Below are 20,536 nucleotides of genomic sequence, written 5' to 3' on the forward strand. Positions count from 1 at the left end.
TTAGATTATATGAATTGGGATATGAACAGAATTTTATTGGCAGCAAAAACAAAAAATGTTCAATTGCACAGTTCAAGTATGGATCCTGTAACTGACCTTTGTATATGAAACACAAATTGAGTTGGTTCTCAAAATACTACAAGGTAAGAGATGTTAGTAGTAAACTAAAGGCAAATAGTAAACTGTCTGTTTACATTTTTAACTATAAGAATTGTTTTGCATAAGAGTTTTCTAGAACTGAAGGGTTCTTAATATTTATGAGATTTTGAACTTCAAAAGATCATTTAATCCCCTTTCTGTCTTTGATAAAAACATTGATGTTTGAGCACATAAAAAAAACTGCCTTATAAATGTTGACAATCATTTATGTATTCTTCCAGATCCCAGTCCGTTGTGGAGCCCGGAGTGCTGAAACGACCTGATAAAGAGAAAAGCGAGGAAGACAACATGCAGCCACTGCTCTCACTGGACTAAGGGATTTCCAGTCCCTTTAGTTCCAGAAAATATTTGTGTTTCCCCAGACACCAGGGATAGTACATGGGATGCTCCCAAAAAAGGCAAGGATGGAAGAAGTTTCAGAACAGAAAACCATGAACCAGGTTTTTCACTCTTAATAGCTGCTGCTCTAATAAACGTTAACAGAAGATGAGGTTTAATCTGGAGCAGGGGACACTTGAGCCGAAGATGAATGAAGAATTAAAAAAATATTGTTAAGTGCCAATTCAAACTTGTAAATACACTTCAGTTCCACACTTTAAAGTACTGAGTCACTGTAGCAGGAATATCTGTACAGACCGAGATGCGTATTCTGTATGTATTTGTTGTGAAATATTTTGTGACAAACTGTTGGTCGAAGGAAGAACACACGTAGGAAATTTGGTCACGTCAGTGTTCAACTGATCCAAATGACAAGTGCAACTCAGGATTTAAAAAAAATCATTTAAAAAAAGAAGGTGGACAAGTACTTTAAGAAAGCTGCCTTGTGAATAGAAAATGGAGCTTCTGATTCCACCACATTGGAACCCAGTGAACCCAGTCATTTCTCAACTTGGTATTACCTATCCACAGTCAGAATTGCTTAAGGGTATCAATGCCACTAGAGCATTTGTGGTAAAAAATAAATACATTCAGGTATCTGTTTCATTAAGCAGGAATCCCTTTAAGATTTAAGCCATATTATCTTTCAGATAGGGGAGGTATCTTAATCTTTCAAATGATACCAATTTTGAAAAAAACTAATTCTTTTCAAATTCTGATAATAAAAGGCAATACAAATACCACATTGAAAATCTAGCACGTACTGTATGTGACAGTATGTTTTCGTCTTTCTGCTGTGTCACTTAAAGTAAAAACATGCAATCAGAAATGTTAATCATAGAGCACTGCAGTATTAAACATACAAATACATTTTCAAACAACTAAACCTTTTACGAACGTTCTTTCATGATAGACTTAAGACGTTAGGTTACATATCTGTTGAAAAAGTTATTTGAAGATACTTCAAATAATTAGTGTTAGAACTACACCTAGTTTTGTGAAAACTATCACTTACAAAATAATACATTTTTACAGTATTATCCTATGCATAGTGACCAGTAAATACATTAATATGATATCTTTTTGTTTTTTGAAAGTTTTTATTTTACATTTAGCTTCCATGGTTTTCAAATTTGAATTGAATTTTAAATGGTCGCTCCTTTCGTTCCAGACTCAACAACAGGTTTATGAATTGGCTATTTTCTGCTACTTCTCCTTGATAAATTCAAAGTTATTTTTCTGCATCCTAATTTTTATCATATACATGCCATCGAGAGTGGATATCCTTTTTCGTTCTTCAAATTACCAAAGACTTTGGTTTTTTTGTTGGAAAATAAAGGCTCGGCTTGACATGGTAGTATGAAGATGTTTTTAGAAAACTTAATTTATTAGGAGTAACAGAACTGTGGGCTTCACATACTGACAGACTGCTTTCAGCCTCCCAATAAGGGATATTCTTTATTCCATGGCTTGTGGCAGCCGCACCCTCTTATATTCAATATTCTCCCAACATGAAATCCTGCAGGACTGTGTTCATGTTCAGTGTGACTCAAATACCTAAATGGTGCACAGAAATACACACCATTGACTTTATCTCAAGAGATAAGGAAGTGACAAACATCCCTTATTTTGACAGTGACCATTTAATCTAGAAAACTTCTGAACAGAAAAGTGCACTGCAAAGTAGATGGAAAATTACTTGAAGACCAATTTAAAAATATTTTCTCATGGCAAGTTTTATGATATTTAAATAATAAATTAAACTATTGTGTTAAGTGGGAGTTTGTAATAAACAAAGAGATTGGCTTAAAGAAATGCCATGCTTTATTCTCGCTAAGCATCGAGCAAGAGTGCTGCTTTTCAGTCGTTTTTTTGTCTGGTGTGGCTTAACACAAATTATGACCTCCTGGATCTCGCTATTGGGCATTGATGCTAAGCTGCCAGTTATTGAACGCTGGCTCTCTAATGACTGCCTTGAACACTGGAAAAAAGTAAATTGTTCTTGAAAGTGGAAAGTTTGAGTGGGACTTATCTCTGACTAATTGATAGTTGAATTTTTGGATTAAGATATAAAGAAAACTTCTAGATACTTGGATGAGAAAGGGTGCTAGGTTGTAGTGTCAGTGTTATATAGTATTTTTGACAGTCCTTCCGTATTAATAAAGGGGTGTTGACCAATGAAAAACAGAACGTATTAAGAACAGTGAAGAAACAATTAAGTATTAAGAGCAGCGAAGTTAAAGTCTGTTGAAGATGGTGGCAAGTCTTCCTGTGGACGTCTTGGGCAAGTCTTTTTGTTTATGATAGTGCACACGCTCAAAGTATTTCTTGCACAGGTTTAGTCTATTATTCCGAGAAAATTGTTCAAAGAGCTTAACGTCTGTGTTTTGTGCCATCAAAGACTTACCAAGACAATTCTTTGTTGTTTTGTGCTTCTTTTAAAATGATTATACTATTTAAGGGGATACTACTAATTGGGAATACAACTTTTAAAATCAGATTATTGAAAATATTTACCTGTATTACTTTTTGTTCTGTTCATGATGGCCTACAGATTGATTTTGAGTGGAAGTTTTAAAGATTTTAAAATGTGGTATGCATTTCAAATTCCTGCAGCATGTAGTTCACAACCTGGTCACGTGCATTAAAAGTACATAAGTGTGGCATACCGTATTGGATGATTTTCTGTTTAAGCAAAATCCATTCATCTTTACCAAAGCAGTTATGTTTATTAAAAGAAAAAAAAAACAGATCATTGTATTTAATTCCATTTATAGGATTTCTTGACTAGTTTTCTTAATATCCACAAAAAGCAAACTCATACATGTTGGATGATTTTATGTACAATTACTACTAATTAGACTGTTAATTTGTCTTTTTCATACAATTATTGTATGTTTGAAAGGCCAAATATAACCAGTTTTAAAAGGTATAGTCAGTTTAAAAAACAGCACATGGTAAGTACTGTATACAGAACAGAGCATTGCCTGTGTGAAACCTGCATAGAGCTCCACAGAGTGAAACAGCTGTATATTACAATGAATGTGTGTGGGATGTTATACTGTATGTGTAAGGCTCATTATAGAGGGCCTGCTGCTTTACATGGCTAAGTTAAATCAAACAAACAACAAAAAATAAATATTGACACTTTTGATCCTTGTCCATTTTGTTTTTTTCTGTCACGTCTCTTGAGGATGATGCTGGAACCATCCTCAGCTACTTTCTGTAGATTTTCTATAGTGTCCAAGTCCGCGTCTGGGTCCTGGGCTGTAATCTGTCTCGCAATCCTTCCTTTTTCCAAAATTGTCTGAGTTCTCTAACTGGGTCTTTTTAAAACCCTCTTAACAATGGCTAATAACTCATTTTCACGGGGGGGAATATCTCTCTGATGTCTGGGATGGGGGCAGAGTTAATTGTTTGAGGCTCATTGAGAAACTAGCTATAGCCAGATGGCAGGGAATAACAATACACTGAGTATTTGCACCCTATTCCAGAGCTCCCGTTCCCAGTCACAGGTCTGGTCAGACCTCTCTTGTGATACCACAGGTCACCTCTAAATTGTGTGGTAAAAATGAGTGTCAGATCAGTGTCAATCACCTGAGATAGTACAGCAACAGACCCCCTCTCGGATGCAACGGTCTGTAATAAGAAACACAGCTCAAAATCCAATACCCTCTGGGTCCTTACAGAGGACTTCCTTCAGGTTAGTAAAGTCCTTTGCAGATTCCAATTGACCACTGTGGGATGAACCTCCTATACTAACCAACCAGACCTAAAAAAGACTCTCACCTGTGTTTTTGTCATGGGTACCAGCCAGTCTCAGTTGTCAACCAGGGATCTCTATGAGCAGAGGAATATCCAAAGCAGCTTTTCACTGGATTAGTGTATAAGGCAGCCTCCTCTAAGGAGTATGGCTTGACAGTGTACTAGGTGAGAGTCCCAGTCCTCACTGAAGATTACCGGCTGTCAAGGTACTGTATGTGGAGGCGTACGACAGGTGAGGACGTACAGTAAACGTAATGCCTGGCAGTGAATTGCTTTCTTCAATGATGTCCCGGTCCAGAATTTTCTGCACTTCCTGGCAGACCTCTTTGCGTTGGGCCTCGGGAATGGGGTATGGGGGTACCCTCACAATGGCTCCAGGTGGTGTCTTGATGTCATGTTTAACGAGGTTCGTGCACCTCGGTATGGTTGGTGAACACAACAGCATTCTGCTGTAGAAGACCAATAGCTGCCTGGTCTTCCGTCAGAGAGAGATTGGGGGAAAAAGAAATGGGTGTTTCAATTAGAAGAGCATATGAACAGAAGTGTGAGGAGGTCCCATCCTCAAAGGAAGAATCTCACCAAGGTTTCAAATAGGTCCTTCTGTGTACGGTTGGGGTGATATATTTTTTAAGTCACCAGACCCACCTGTCCGCGGATTTCTTAGGGGCCTTGCCAGTGAGCATAGACTTTACACCCCGTGGTGGGTAAGAGGAACATAAGTCTATCCCATGGGTGAAAGGTCCAAAGATGTGCTCGCAGATCGTGCAGTAGCCGTGTCACTCTCTCCTGTGCCCTCTTTCGATGTTCTTCTATTAGGGGTTTTAGGCAAGTAAGATGTTCATGAATCATACGGGCGGAGTGGTGGCACTGTGGCTAAGGATCTGTGCCTGTTGCTGGAAGGTTGCTGGTTTGTATCCCACGGCAGGCAGAGGAAAGCTACTCCATTGGGCACCTGAGCAAGGCCCTTAACCCCGGCTGACCCTGCGCTCTGACCCCAAGCTTTCTCCCTGCCTGTGTGTCTCAGGGAGAGCAAGCTGGGGTACTTGAAAAGACCAATTCCTGCTGCACGAAATTGTACAGTATATGGCCAATAAAGTGATCTCACGTAGTCGAACAAATTGCTATTGTCAAGGATCTGAGTTTCACACCCTGGGCAAATGTTCAAGGTCAAATTCTTCCACGAGGGAAAAGAGACGACAGCACCGAAGATTTTTGGCACGCCCTCTCTTTAAAGCCCTGGCCAAATACAAAGACATTACGTAAAGTTATAATTCAAACTGCATTAAAAACTACACATCCCAGTTAACATGGTGCTGCTTGTGATCCTTGCGTTTAACCAACAAAACAGGACGAAAAATCAGTCACATGACTTTGGGGCTGAGTTTCGAAAGCTTAACCTATCAGCAACAAAGCGAAATCTACACGATAGGCTACCTCAAACTGTCAGTTACATGACTGTGTATGTTGCTTAAGCCACCTCTATTTGAGAGAAGTTGGTCCCAACCTTTTTGTTCATTCTGAGTGACTTTCTTCAACATTTGCTTCAGGGTCCAATCGATTCTTTCCACTAAGCCATCAGTTTGCTGGTGATACACCAATACATTTCCTCATAAATTTGATATTGAGAAGGTTAGCAGCTTCCTTCCTGAGGCGTGAGGTAAACAGGGTCCCCTGGTTGGTGAGGATCTTTAGGGGAAGCCCCGACTCAAGTGAACTGACTCACCTGTTCCTTTGCTATCACACTGCTGACCGACTGACGAAAGGATATAGCCCTGGGGAAGCATGTGGCATTCTCTACCATCACTAATATCTACTCATGCCCTCTCAGTGTTTTAGGAAGTGGGCCTATGAGATCTTTAGCAATGCATAAAAACGATTCTCTTTATTATTGGCAATGGATGTCATGGAGTGTACAGGCTGGGTTTAGAGCAGTATAACTCGCAGTCAGGACTAACAGAAATGCCTGACATCAGCTTAGACCCCTGGTGAGAAGGACCTCATTAATTCTCTGTGTCAGGTTTTGTTGACACCTAAATGCCCCCTAATAAATGTGAGTGGGTGTGTTTTAAAATGAAGTGTCAATGCTTTTGTGGTACGAGAAGCCTCTCTCTATTCTTGCCATTCAGCTGGTAGAGCAGTTCATCTTTAACAATAACAATAGTTGTCCCTTGACAACTGTTCCATTGATTTCCACGACCTGGGAATGAGTGTAAGATGAGTGTCATGGGAAGTCAATGTGGTGTCATGGGAAGTGAGCAGTTTTGAGTCCCATCTTCCAGGTGTCGAAGGGGTTAGAATATGGATCCTTTGCTCTTGAAGTTTTAGATCTGGATAGGGAAAAACTCTCAGGGTACATGCTTTTTGTATCGTCAGCCCTATCCTTTTCCTGACTGCACAGATCCCATTTTTGGGTTGAGATGACCCAAATTCTTTGTGTTTTTATGCCCTCTAGTGGTGACCAAACTTGATGTGGTTAAAGATGAGATGGCAAGATTGAACATCGAAATTCTGGGAATTAGTGAACTAAGATGGACCGGAATGGGTCACTTCACATCAGAAAGTCATCAGATATTTTACTGTGGACAAAAATCCTGCAGAAGACATGGAGCAGACCTGAGAGTAAATAAAAGGGTTTCAAAAACAGTGCTTGGTCTCACCCCAAGAAATGATCTCAATACGACTTCAAGGTAAACCAATCAACATTACAGTGATACATGGTTAAGCTCCAACTACAGATGCTGAAGAGAAGAAAGTTGAACAGTTTTATGGGGGTCTGCAGCAACTTCTGGATATAACATCAATAAAAGATATCATTTTCATCATAAGTGACTCGAATGCTAAAGTTGGCTGTCAAATAAACTATTGGAATAACTGACAAGTTTGGACTTGGTGTACGAAATGAAGGGGGTCATAGACTAGTAGAACCATGCCAAGATAATTCATTGGTCATAGCAAATACCCTCTTTCAACAGCCTAAGAGAAGACTCTACACATTGATATCACCAGATGGTCAATGCCGAAATCAGATTGTCTACAGTATATACTATGCAGACAAAGATGGAAGAGCTGTATAAAATCAGAAAAAACAAGACCTCGAGCTGACTGTGGTTCGGACCATCAGCTTCTTATCACAAAGTTTAGAATCAAATTAAATAAAACAGGAAAAGCCATTAGACTAAGTACATATGAGCTCAACAATATTCCACATGAATACCCAGTGGAGGTGAAGTACAGATTTAAGGGATTAGATCTGGTAGATAGAGTGCCTGAAGAACTATGCACAGAAGTTCATGATATTGCTCAGGAGGTTGTCATGAAAATATTCCAAATAGAAAAAAGATTAAGATTAAGCATAATGGCTGCTGAGGCTTTACAAGTGGCCAAGTTAAAAAGAAGAGTAAAAGGCAACGGAGATAGGGAAAAATATGCCAAACTGAATGCAGAGTTCCAGAGAATTCAGAGAAGCAGTTGTTGACAGACAGGTCTGGCATGCTAATGTCCATGATGGCACGAAGAGTCGGACTCGAATAAACGACAAAACACACAGTGGTGACCAGTGGAGCTTTGGCTTTGTGGATCTCCGCTGTGCCAAAAGTGCAACACAGCCCTTGACACCAGGTGCCTCCACATCCATTTTTATTCAGTCTGTGACACTGTCCCTTGGTATGATTAGCATTTGATAAGACTGATGAAATATATAGTTTTTGCAAAGGGAAGATATGTTACTTTTTACTGCTTTGTTGGTTTGCTTTTCAGATGAATTTTTTGCTCAAACTTGTAATTAGGTTTTTCTTATAGGGGAAAATTAAGAAAGTTTAAGAAAGACGAAATGGTGAAAATCTTTTCCTGAATAAAATAACGAAGTCCACACCTGCCACCTCACTTTTATTCACTGCATATGGCATCACAAAGCCAGACAAGCAGCTTTCAGTTATAAAAAAATACATGCAATGGATGGCAAATAATGGATTTTAGAAAGTCTCTCAAGCAATCAATTGTGCTGTGCATTTGCAATTCCCGTTGTCTTCTGGACTGTGTCTGTCTCTATTATTTGGTTCCTGCTCATGTTTTCTTGTCTTTTATTTTGAGAGGAATGGATTATTGTCCTAAAGTTTTTTGGTCTTGGCAATGCTCTGTCATGAATGTGACATTCAAGTGACAGGTACAATTAGTTTTTATTATTCTTTAATCTTGTTCTGTGGCAGTATACTTCAATGCTTAATTTATTTGCTATGTATTTAAGGTACTTTAATGTTTGTAGAAGTTCATTTCTTCTTTCTTCAATTTGCAAGCACACAATACGGGACCTCAGATTAAATTTATTTGACTGCATTAAACTATGCCTTGGAATCTCATGCTGCCAATAAAGAATTACAATACACTATATACTTTATACACAGATATACTTAATCTTCAGAAGGATTTTTTGAAGCTGTCTGCTGTAGTTTCACCCGTTTTTCCCGATCTGATGAGTAAAAAATGGTTTATAGGACACTAGATTTGACATACTGTACCTGTAGTTAACTTCTAAAGCCTAGAACTTTCAGGAGTGTTAAAGCAGCTTTACAGAGCTTTGTCCTGTCTGATTATTATGTTTACAGACAGCATAACTGATAGTTGTTTGTGTTACCCACGTCGGTGAAAAGCTCCTCCTGGCCTTCAAATAACTGGATTCTTAATAATTTAAGAATTTTACTTTTCTTCTAAAGAACAATTATGTGTTCTGTTCCATTGCAAATCAGGGTTTGTTGTGATTCTACCACATCATCCAGGTATTTTCATGGTTAGTCTGACACACTTTTCACAATAACCCAAGATTTAAACGTCATGTACTGTACCATCTTAGTTTGCTTAATTTGCTAGCAACCTACTGTTCAGGTAAAGACTATTCAGCTTTACTTCTACAGATCATTGCCTCTGTTTCTGAATCACTAAAGTTTCTCTATCTTCCTAAATATACACTCATCCCTTTTAGAAGACTCCACACATTTTCCTCTGTTTTCTTACCCAAAATTGTGCTCTTTGATTATAATACTATAGTACAGTAACTACTATACTACTGCAAGGAAACTTATTTGTATGGAAACGTAATAGTCAATATACAAATGAAACTCTGGTGTTTTTATATTTACTCCAATCCTCTTTCAAAAGGGTTTACATTTTCAAGCTATATTCATTAATTAAGTTTCTTCAGTGTTTCCAGATTGCCTAAAATGTCCTTTTCTGGTACAGTAGCTATCAAACCATAACCCTAATATTACTAGAGCAATCTTAAAAAGTATAACTAAATTTAGAAATACTTCTTTTGTGATAAAATTAATGACATATTTACACATCTCATTACATTAAACTACTGTAAAACCACAGACAACTAACATTCACTAAGATTCAGTCTGTTCTGTTGTTCAAGCCCAGAAGGTAATTCTCTTCACTTTACAAAACCTGCTTCTTCTGCATAAGAAAACACAATCTGTCCTTTGTAATCATCCAGCTAATTGTTTTTGTAGTTGCCATAACCACATCTGTGACAACATATCCTGCTTGCCAACTTTGTCCAAAGCCCTTATGGGTTCTAGCCTATAGTAACATTCCATAAAACTCCCAGACTTGACTATACTATTACAAGACGTGAGAGATTTCCTTCAGCTGCCTTTGGCTCTCTTCAGAATCAGCGAGCTCACTTTCTACCTATCAGCATCATCAAAGTCTTGGAGCTCTGGGGTTTTTCCTGCCTATTAACTGTCAATTTGTATAATTCATAAGACATCACTGTTCAAAATCTTTTGGTACAATAGCCTGTTAGTTACAGAAGTGTATTTTCCCACTGGGTTTTATTTTTCATTCACTGAGCCTAGAGTAGTACTGTAGATCTCAGTCTTGGTCTTAGGGAACTACTGTGTCTGCTGATGTTTCTTCCAGCTCGGCCCTTAAATACCAGTGCTAGTGGGTCCTTCTTCCTAATCTGCTTGCTTGTTTAGAGTTTGAGCACAATCACGTTCAAGTCCAAGCGCACGTTTATTTGTCATTTGAACCATATACAAGTATACAGTGGAATGAAATATCGTTTCTCCTGGTCCAGGGTGCAAATACAGACAGGATAGACAGGACACTGACACAGACACTGCAGATAGTGCAAATTACAAGGTAAATATATAATACAATATACACAACACACTGGGGGGATTTAAGCCCTGTTTCTGGAATTGGGGTGGGTGCAAGTAGATTCCAGGGTGTTGAGGAGCCTGACAGCCTGCGGAAAGAAGCTGTTAGAGTCTGGTGGAGCTAGCCAGTACACTGCGACATCTTTTCCCAGATGGTAGGAGGGCAAAGAGTTTTTGGGAGGGGTGGGAGGTGTCATTTACAATACTGGAGGCCCTGCGTATGCAGCGTTTGTGATAGATGACAGAAATGGAAGGGAGGAAGGCTCCAATGATCTTTTCAGCTGTTTCCACAATTCGTTGCAGGGCCTTGCGGTCTGAAGCGTTGCAATTCCCAAACCAAACAGTGACACAGCTGGTCAAGGTGCTCTCAATGGTGCTTCTGTAGAAAGTGGAAAGAATGGGCAGAGGAAGGTTTGCCCTCCTCAGTCGCTGCAGGAAATAGAGACGCTGCTGTGCTTTCTTGGCTAGGGAGGTGGTATTGAGGGACCAAGTGAGGTCATCTGTAACGTGTACACCAAGAAACATGTTGCTTCTAACTGTCTCCACAGGGGAGCCGTTGATGTACAGTGGGGAGTGATCAGCGCCGGCCCTCCTGAAGTCAATGATTATCTCTTTTGTTTTGTTTACAATAAGAGATAGATTGTTGTTTGTGCACCAGTCCTCTAGTTGCCCCACATCCTCTCTGAATGGTGACTCATCTTTGTTGCTAATGAGGCCCACCACTGTCGTGTCATCGGCAGACTTGATGATACAGTTTGAACTGGCAGTACAGTCATGAGTCATCAGTGTGAACAGCAGTGGGCTGAGCACACAGCCCTGGGGGGTTCTGGTGCTCATTGTGATGGTGCTGGAGATGTTATTACTGATCTGGACTGTCTGAGGTCTCTGCGTCAGAAAGTCCAGAATCCAGTTACAGTTTTTTCTGTCAGCTTCTGGGGGATGATTGTATGCTGAACTGAAGTCAATGAAAAGCATTCTTACATAAGAGTCTTTCTTATCCAGGTGGGACAGGGCCAGGTGAAGGGAAAGAGATACAGCATCATCAGTAGACCGGTGTGGGTGCTATGCAAACTGAAGGGGGTCCAGAGGGGTCTGGACTTTATATGGCTCATGACTAGTCTCTCGAAGCGCTCCTGCACAATGTTTGAAGAGCTCCATTAGCCTTGAGTCTTTATTTGCCCAAACACAAAAATTATGTTACAGTATATCAAAATATAGGTGGCTGATGAATGGAAATCATATGTATTTGTAATAGCGCGTTAAAGTATTTGCATTTCTTTTCATTGTCATTCTTTTATCACCAGTCCAGATGCTATGGAGAATTTAATTTGACTGGGCAAATTCAGTAAGTGGGAGATTGGAATTGAACAGGGAAAACAAAATTGTTCCTTCTTTCCTTTTAGGCGATATCAATTAGCAGTATGTAATAAATAGTGAATTTTATTTTTTTATATTGCACACAGCACAAATTTCAATTCTTTATTGTTCACATGTGATGTGCACATTCTGCAGAGCAGACAAATTTCAAACTGTCTACAGAGTATAATTTACAGGATGACCACATTTTATTCTAAATTATCTTGATAGAGCCAAAAAACCAACCCCTTCTCTTTAGCTGAAAGTTCCTATGAATGAAAGGAGGTACCTTTAAACACTTGGAACAAATCCTGTATTATTTATTTGGTTTTACATATTTGATGCCTCCCATATTATTTATGATACATGACATACAGTGGATTGCACTAATTCATTGCAGTTTCTGACCTAGTTAAGAAATATAAAAATTAGTCTACTTGTGGTAGTTTGTTTTTAGCAATGAAATGAGTACATTGGTCTCTGAAGACCAGACCAGTCCAAATAGATGTTTTACAAAAACAAAAATTCTGAGAATAAAAAGATTCTGAGGATGAAAATCAATCACAACAGAGGCATGGTTATTCTTTCTCTAATCAAATTACAATGGATGTTGGTGACCAGTCAGGAGATTAGATTTATTTTAAGGGAATCCCCATTACTCTCCTTACATTATTGATTAATGCTGATTCACCAAAAATAAAGAGAGTTGAACTCAGAAGAAAAACCCCAATGCAAAACAATATACAGTAATTCCAATGTCATTATATTAAGCCTATTCCATGTAAAATCACAATAAAGATCATTTCATAACTACAGAGCCCGAAAGGGGCCATCAGTAGGAAGTTATTTTGAGGGAATGATTTACAATTAGTGCGCACAAAATAGCTAAATTATTCCCTCATTTTCTTTAATTTGTGTGTATGAAATAACTAAATCGTTCCCTTGTATTCTTTTTACAGAACAGTATCCCACCGTCTTCATAAACATTTTAAGACTTTCATCAAAGTCTTTAACTTGGTAACTTATGGTGGTTATTTTGGAAAGGTTTTGCACTCCTGTTCTAACTATATACATTTTAATGACTTCATTAAAAGCTGTAATGTTTCATCCTTTTCTAAGAATCCGTAATAAGAACACTGTACTCTCTGCTGATATTCTTGTAAAAAAAAAAAGTTTTATAGCACTGATTTAATACATCTTGATGTGGAATATTCATATGGAATCATGTAACTAAATGTAACTGGAAGTTAAAATATCACTTGTGGATATTTTGGAAAGATTTTGACATTTGTTTTAACTACCTTTGCTATTAACTTTGTGTCTTGCTTGTTTGGTAGCTTTCTCATTCACCTGTTTGTTGAAGTATCCGTTGTATAAAGAAAGCCCTCCTGCTCTCAGACTTAAAGTTCCTTCTGGTTTGTTTCCCCCAAGGTCCCCAGGTTCGTTTTTCATTCTTGATCTAAAGAAGTGTAGAAGAAGAAGACGTTGCAAATATACTATTGGGTATTTTAAATAATTAAATTAAGTCCTTTTGTAGTCTCCTTTATCTAATGCCTAGAATATTTGGTTCTCCAAACCTGCCTGACCTTGCTGATCAATGAGTAGTTCAGGGGACATGGATTGACAGTTACCACAAGGGAGCCCTCCTCCAACTGAGGCTTACTTCCCAACTCCACAGTTGAGAACCTTGGCGATCCTCATGATCCATTGCTTATTCTTGTCTTGTGTTCTGCAGCCCCTGGTGTCTTTTTTCTAAACAACTACAGGTGACTATTTAATTTTAGACATCGTTTAACTTTAATAATGAAATATAAAAACCTAAAGGAATAACACTGAACAACAAAGTTGTTAAATTTGTAGTAGGCTTTGTACCTGACTTTGTGGATTGAAATGAAGGATCCCTTTGCCTTGATGTGTTTGTTCTTGTTCAGTGCTGCCTGATTGTTGCATGTGTATAAGGACATGCAAATGGGCATGAGGGCATGTGTTCATCCAAGTTTCTTTTACAAAAATATTTTAGAGAACAAAACAAAACCATTTTACATATAATCACCATTACTCAGCCTTACTTTTACAATACACTTTCGACTAGACATCACAAGAAAAATTGTCTATTCCTCTTTGTTCCCTTAGTATTTTACAATTATATAAGATATAGAGTTTTTAAACAAAACATTATACATTGAAAATGAGGAAGATGTATACTTTAATAAATATGAAAAGGGAGGAGACTATATAAATATACCTTATTAAGTTTCAGCTATTTTGTATCTCAACAAATTCAGACCTTAAAGGTTTAATGTACTGAACCCATCTAGACCAGTTCATCCAGGTTTATATGAAAAAGTCAGTCACAGATCGAGCTGACAGTCTGTTCCTCCAGCTTTCACCTTTAGATGTTTTAACATACCACTGAGCAGCACTGAAAACAAGAAGAGTGTGAAACATGTTTCAATTAAAAATTATTCCAAAATGCCAATGCATGCAACTGTACCAAAATATTAAGAACAGGAATTATTTAATGTAAACCTAGAAATCAACCCTTCAGTAAATGCTGCACTGGGAAAACATTACTGTCAGAAGTAAGAGGCAAAGGACAAAAAAACAATATCTTGGAGAAACAAGAAGAAAATTCAGATTAACACAAAGTAAACATGTTTTAACAAAGTAGAAGTAACAATAAAAACAACAATACTGGAAAACAAAAACAATGTACACATTCAAGTTAAGGTTGAAATCAGTGTTGAAGACACCGTTCTTGTATAATTTAAGTAGGGAGCTGTCTCAGCATGCATAAGCCAAAACCTCAATTTTTTTATCTCATTGTTTTTTTTTCGGTTTTAAGACTAAGAACCCATTATACACATTTCATTTTGATTTATAGATCAGGTGTGAGTCATCAGATTTTATAACACAGCAGAGCTGGTTGACAGTCCCTACAGCACATACGGTTGTGAATCTAAAGCTGGGACAACGGGGGCAATAAAAATGTCAAGTCTGATTATCTGTTGGAAGCTATGGTGTAGTTTTATTGGCATTTTATGTGTCTTAAGTCTAAAACAATATTCGTTTTTTGACAGTGTAAGCTTTTATGGTGCAGTTGAGGACAAGTTACTAGGAAACTACAAGTTTTTTTTTAATGTCCACTGGTCTTATTGTATTTTACTGCCTTCCACAGATTGTTTTCCAGAATTTCCAATCCTTTAAAATGTACCAAGTTAAATAATAAAGCAATATCCTTACAACTACAGTTTGTAGTTTTAGTGTTAACGGGTGTAAAACAAAAATTAAAAATGTTTTATCAATTAAAACTTTGGGCTTCCTTGGATGGACCTAAGAGAGGAAAGTGGTTTTTAATATACACGTCATTTTATTTTTCAAAATAATTCATTTCCATTGTCTCTAGGTTGTGCACAAGATTCCGCCTCTCTATTTTGCTTTAGGCGCTACTCTACTACCTTATGATTTCCCTTCTGTTTTGAATGATCACAATGGCTTAATGTAAAGTATTTTTGAAATCCTACACAACATCTTTTGATGAAAAACTCCCCTCCATATCACTTTCCAGAAATTGTATTTTTCCCATTTTCTTTAATAAGTAGGGGGTGAAGACAGAAACATGTGGCAAGTGCCGAAAGGGACATTTTTAGCCCCGGGCTGTGAAATAACCAGCTTGTCTTCGCATTCAGATTCTTTCCACTTCTTCCTTAAGTCATTTATCATCGCATAAAAAATATTATTTCAATGTGGATTTATATACTTATTTTTATATTTGTATAGTAATCAGAGAAAGACATTATGAAATAACTAAGTGACATGCTTTACATTGCTAAATCAAAAGGCACAGCACCAGCACTAATTGATTTCATGTTGCCCCACAATCAAAGACGCTCCTCCACCCTGCCCAATTTAACAACTAATTAACCAATCTCCAGCTCTCTCTTTCTACCACACCTCCCAGGACCAGACTGCTGAAGCACACTTCATTAGGTTTCCAGTATTGGGTTTCCTGAGAAGAGCTTTGTTCTAGCGTTCTCAGTATACTCCCTTTGTACACTAGCGTTCTCGGACTTGGATATTGACTTGACTTCGACTTCGGATCATGGAGAACGGCCTTGGTGGCTTCTCCTCTCCCCTGCGTAAGCGTCACTGCATAACTCTCCCTCCTACCATGCCTGAAGACTACTGCATAGGGTCCAAAATATATAGCTCATCTCCAGCTACGCCACCTGACACATTCATGTTAACAATCTGCAGGAAATGTACTGTAGTTGTTCTTAGCATTTTTTGTATAGTGGGTGTAAAAGCCTTCTCATTTGCAGTACCTTACCCATGGAGCTTATACAAATCCAATTGAGTCTCTGAGACTGTGGTGAGACCATGTGTGGGACAAATAGAAGATCCTATGAGTATCTTTAGACTGTATGGTGAGAGTTCTTGAGTTTAAATTAACTTGGTTTTTGAGATTTCATATTGAAACCAGTAAGCAGTATTGGTAATGAGAGAAAGGGATTAGAAAAAGTTATCTAGAAACTCAAAGATTAGTATTAATAAAGTTACACCTTAGGGAAGTTATTATTAACTGATTCGGGAGGGGTGACAATGACAAACCAATCTCACAAGGTGGGCACCTAATCAATATCATCAGCAAACTAGCTAAATAAATTGACCTCAAATGCTTCCCTTCGTATTCGTCTCAAGCATCAGAGGGACTATGCCCCTACTGCAAACAATAAAAGAGAAAGAAATTAAAAGTCGTTAGAATATGCTTTTTCATCAAATAGTTTCATATTTGTGCTTACTAGTTTGCCTACAAAGACAGTGGGAAAAAAAAAACCTCGCTGTTTCTTCACATAGGAATTGGCTTTTCTTCTTACCTGTTCCCGTTGTAGCGACAATGCTTATAATAAGACAACCACTGTCGTATCTGCCTGATCAATGGAGCAATACGGTTGGACTTTTGTCGACATCTAAATGCATTTTTTCAGAGCTAGCCGCCACACCGGAAGCAAACCAAGTTTCTTCCCCCCAAAGAGTGACTTGCTCTGACCGTGCAGTCACCTCTGTGCACAGATTCACTAGTTCAGCGCGAGGCGAACTAGAAGGTCCCTGGAGAGTAACAACTGTCCAGCACGAAGCCGACAGACCAACTCTCTCCTCCTCCCTACGGCTCTGAGCTGCACCAGGACTGGTTGGGCATTGAGCCAAGAGACCACGGGTTGGGTACCACTTCGACAGAGTCTGTCAGTGTCACACCTCCTGCAGCCAGAGGGCGCTCCTACTCTGTCCTGTCCCTAGTTTCCTGTGCTTTGTTGTCCTTCCTGTGTCTCTCTCTCTGGGTCTATATATTTCCGGGTCTCTCATTGACGTTCGGATGTCCTGAGACCCACCTAGCACCAGGCCGCCACTCTGTCTGTGGCCTGAGGGCACAGGTTTCTATACAGCAATTCCAGGACTCTTTGCACTGCGGAACCCGGGCTAACTCCCCGTTCTGCCACTTCGCATAGGGTCTTTTTCCACTCTCCTGTCATTCCACGGTTTGTCCCTTCCGACATCCGTGACAGTCAGCTGTTCCTTCGCTGTCCATGCTGGAAGATACAAATCCATACTGGATGAGTATAAATCCAATATTCTACATTACAGATTTCGAGAATTTAATTGTTATCTCAACACAGGTTGATATTAATAATCATATAAGTAACATATTTACTTATGAGTATCTAATGTAGAATCTGTATTTATGAGACTGATTAACGAGATCGTGTAGCCGAATGGTATACAGTACTTAATGCATATTTCTTTTTTTAGTATACTTTCGCAATTGTGATATATTCTGTATCTTGTATCTTGGTTACCCTCACAATAAGATCTGCCATCTGTATCCAGGCAGACTGTAATAATAATAATAATAATAATAATAATAATAATAATAATAATAATAATTGCTTACACTTATATAGCGCTTTTTTGGACACTCCACTCAAAGCGCTTTACAGGTAATGGGGACTCCCCTCCACCACTTCCAATGTGCAGCATCCACCTGGATTATGTTTTTACATGCACAATTTGATCGATTAATAAATGTATTTCATGTATTTGAACTCCTGTGTGTGTATCGCTGATTTTTCTGAAGATTGATTCCTAATAGCCAAAACAACCAACACGTAATTTACTGGTACAATTATAATACATAATAATACACTTTATTTTCTATAGCACCTTTAAAGGTGGCTTCTCAAAGCGCTTTACAGAATGACAACAACAATTAAAATAAACACTAAAAAAATACACAATAAACACTAAAAAATACACAAGCTAAACAAGATGAGAATATGCAGAGGAGACAGTAGATGATGGTACTAAATACAGTAGGGATAAAGAATAGAAGCAGTTAAGTAAAGGAACAGGAGAAGGCCCTGTCACCCATAGAGTGGAGACTCTAATGATTGAGATATTGTGGACCCAGCTTCCAGAATATCTCAAGCATAACAACTTCGACCTCCTGTGCTCTTGATGTCATCTCCTTGGCCCTGCCTCTGTGTGGTATATAGCCTCTGGCTTGGACAGTGGGCATTCTATGTCACCTGGCACATTCATTTCTTCCATCTCTAGTGTCCTGGATGTCCCAATTTTCTTAGTGCCTTTGACCCTGGTTTCTCATCTCTCAGACCTAGCTACTCCTGACACCATCTCCTTAGCCCTGGGTTTGTCCAGCATCCAACTTCTGGCTCAGTCAAGGCAGATGTCCTACCTTCACAGTTCCCTCCATATTTCCACCTGCAACAGGGCCAACTGCAAAAGCCTCAATCCACCAAACTGGCAGCCTTAGGTCTTTTTGACATGTCTTCTTGACTTTTTAACCTGCTTTTCTCCACTGTCCTTCTGTCTCCTTCCCAATAAACAATATCTTGATAATGGAAGCAGTGCATTATTAATACGATTACCTTTCAGAACACAACCAGATAAAAAATGAAAATTCCCAAGGTACAAAATCTCAGACAGCATGGGTTTTATCAAATTACACCATTATTTATTTTTATATTATACATTTGCATATGTGCTTTTAGGTACATCAAAATCATTGCCTAGTTATGTTAAAAATAAAAATATAAATAAGACGTTCAGGAATACCTTCATCCTTTCTCACATTGGACAAGTCACTATATAGACTTATTTCAATTAACAGTAAGTCACTTTCCAAAAACCATCTTCAATCCTTCAATATGTTATAATCCTTTCTGAATTTTTCAAACTAACTAGGAGTTGAGCTAACATTTAATATAACAAATTGTTATACAATTGTTTTCTCCTATATTCATTTTGCTTCTTGATACCACACTACAGGGCAATTGGTTTAAAAACAAACCCCCACATTATGCAATCACAATGTTCACTATTTGCTTATTACCTTACAATTATCACTTCAAATTCAATTAAATTATTTATTGATATATGCTTGCAAAATAACTTGTTCTAAAGACTTCAAACAATGTGTTTTGTTTACGTAAGCAGTTTTCTTTTTTCTACGTTATCTAAAATAGCAGTCAAACAAAAGGTGTCATGCACAAAATACAAAGATATAAGTTTATACATAGGTACTGTATCAACAGACATTTGTTTTGCTTGATAGTCATAGTAATGTAAGCAATGGATACTACAGTTTCTTGCAAAAGTATTCATCCATTTCCAGTGAGTCCCAGTTTTGCTGAATTACCAGTGACGTACTGTATACATATTTTTAACAAAACTTGAAAGCTTAAAATGAACTTTTACAGGCAAAACAAACTGAACTGAAAATTGAAAACTAAAATGTTAAACTAAAGTCAAAGATCCAAACTACTCAGAAAGTGTAAAACTGTGGGCATGGTTTTGAAGTGTTTGCCTTTTCATAGGTGGGCTCAGAGCAAATAAAAAGGCAAAGACTCTGATGATGTGTTTTTTATTTTCTTGTGTTAACTAACTTCATGGTAAATCTTTAAAATTATAAAAAGGATTAACATTCAACAGTGCCAGAGCACCACATTTATATAGAGGAAAAGGATGAAAAAGAGAAAGAGAGGAGACAGACGTCACAGAGGAAGAGAGTGAGAGAGAAGAAGGAACATCACCATCGGCATCCTTTTGGCTTGAGCCGCGTGGGAGCTTCTTGTTCTTGGAGACCAGATTCTGGCTATGTAATCTGAAAATTATTACAGAGCTCTTGCGATCTTTATTTATTGAATGAAACTGTGAATTCCTAGTCTGTGTAATCCTCAGGCTAATGATGCTCTCTTCTTAGTTTGGAGATGCATTGTCACCCAAGAACAGTGTAACAACAGTGGTTTAGAAAGACACCCGGTTGCAGATCAGTTAAAACACCACAAAAATAATATAGGTAGCTACAAAACCTACGTTAGTCGCTGGATATAGCAGAAAACACTGCTGTCATGGTAACCAAGCCTGTGAGGATTGACTGGTTAGAATTGGAAGATTGTTTCCTATTTACTTTTGGCACCTCGGTTGCAGGAGGGGAGATACAGTAGTTCTGCTTAGGATTCATTTCTTATGACACCATTTTCTTCTCTTATCGTAATGGTGTTTCAGAGTGTATTTGGATTACAAGGACATATTTCTGGACACATGGGACATAGTCCTTTGGAATACATAGATTTCTATATTTGTGTAGCTGTGTAACATTGTGTGATGTGAAGGGATGTTATTTATTTTTAATAAATATT

The 20,536-nt window shown here is 38.1% G+C and overlaps 1 protein-coding gene across 1 annotated transcript in view; it reads left to right on the top strand.

Moving 5' to 3' along the window:
• clvs2 (clavesin 2) overlaps positions 1-3,689 on the top strand; it is a 41,353-nt gene extending 37,664 nt beyond the window's left edge. The window contains exon 6 of the mRNA XM_069195750.1: positions 381-3,689. Coding sequence (XP_069051851.1) covers positions 381-474 — 94 coding nt within the window. The 3' untranslated portion in view covers positions 475-3,689. The remainder of the gene's footprint in view (positions 1-380) is intronic.
• Positions 3,690-20,536: the final 16,847 nt, after the last annotated feature.

The sequence above is a fragment of the Lepisosteus oculatus genome, chromosome 2 (genome assembly GCF_040954835.1).
Source record: "Lepisosteus oculatus isolate fLepOcu1 chromosome 2, fLepOcu1.hap2, whole genome shotgun sequence".
Classification (NCBI taxonomy): domain Eukaryota; kingdom Metazoa; phylum Chordata; class Actinopteri; order Semionotiformes; family Lepisosteidae; genus Lepisosteus; species Lepisosteus oculatus.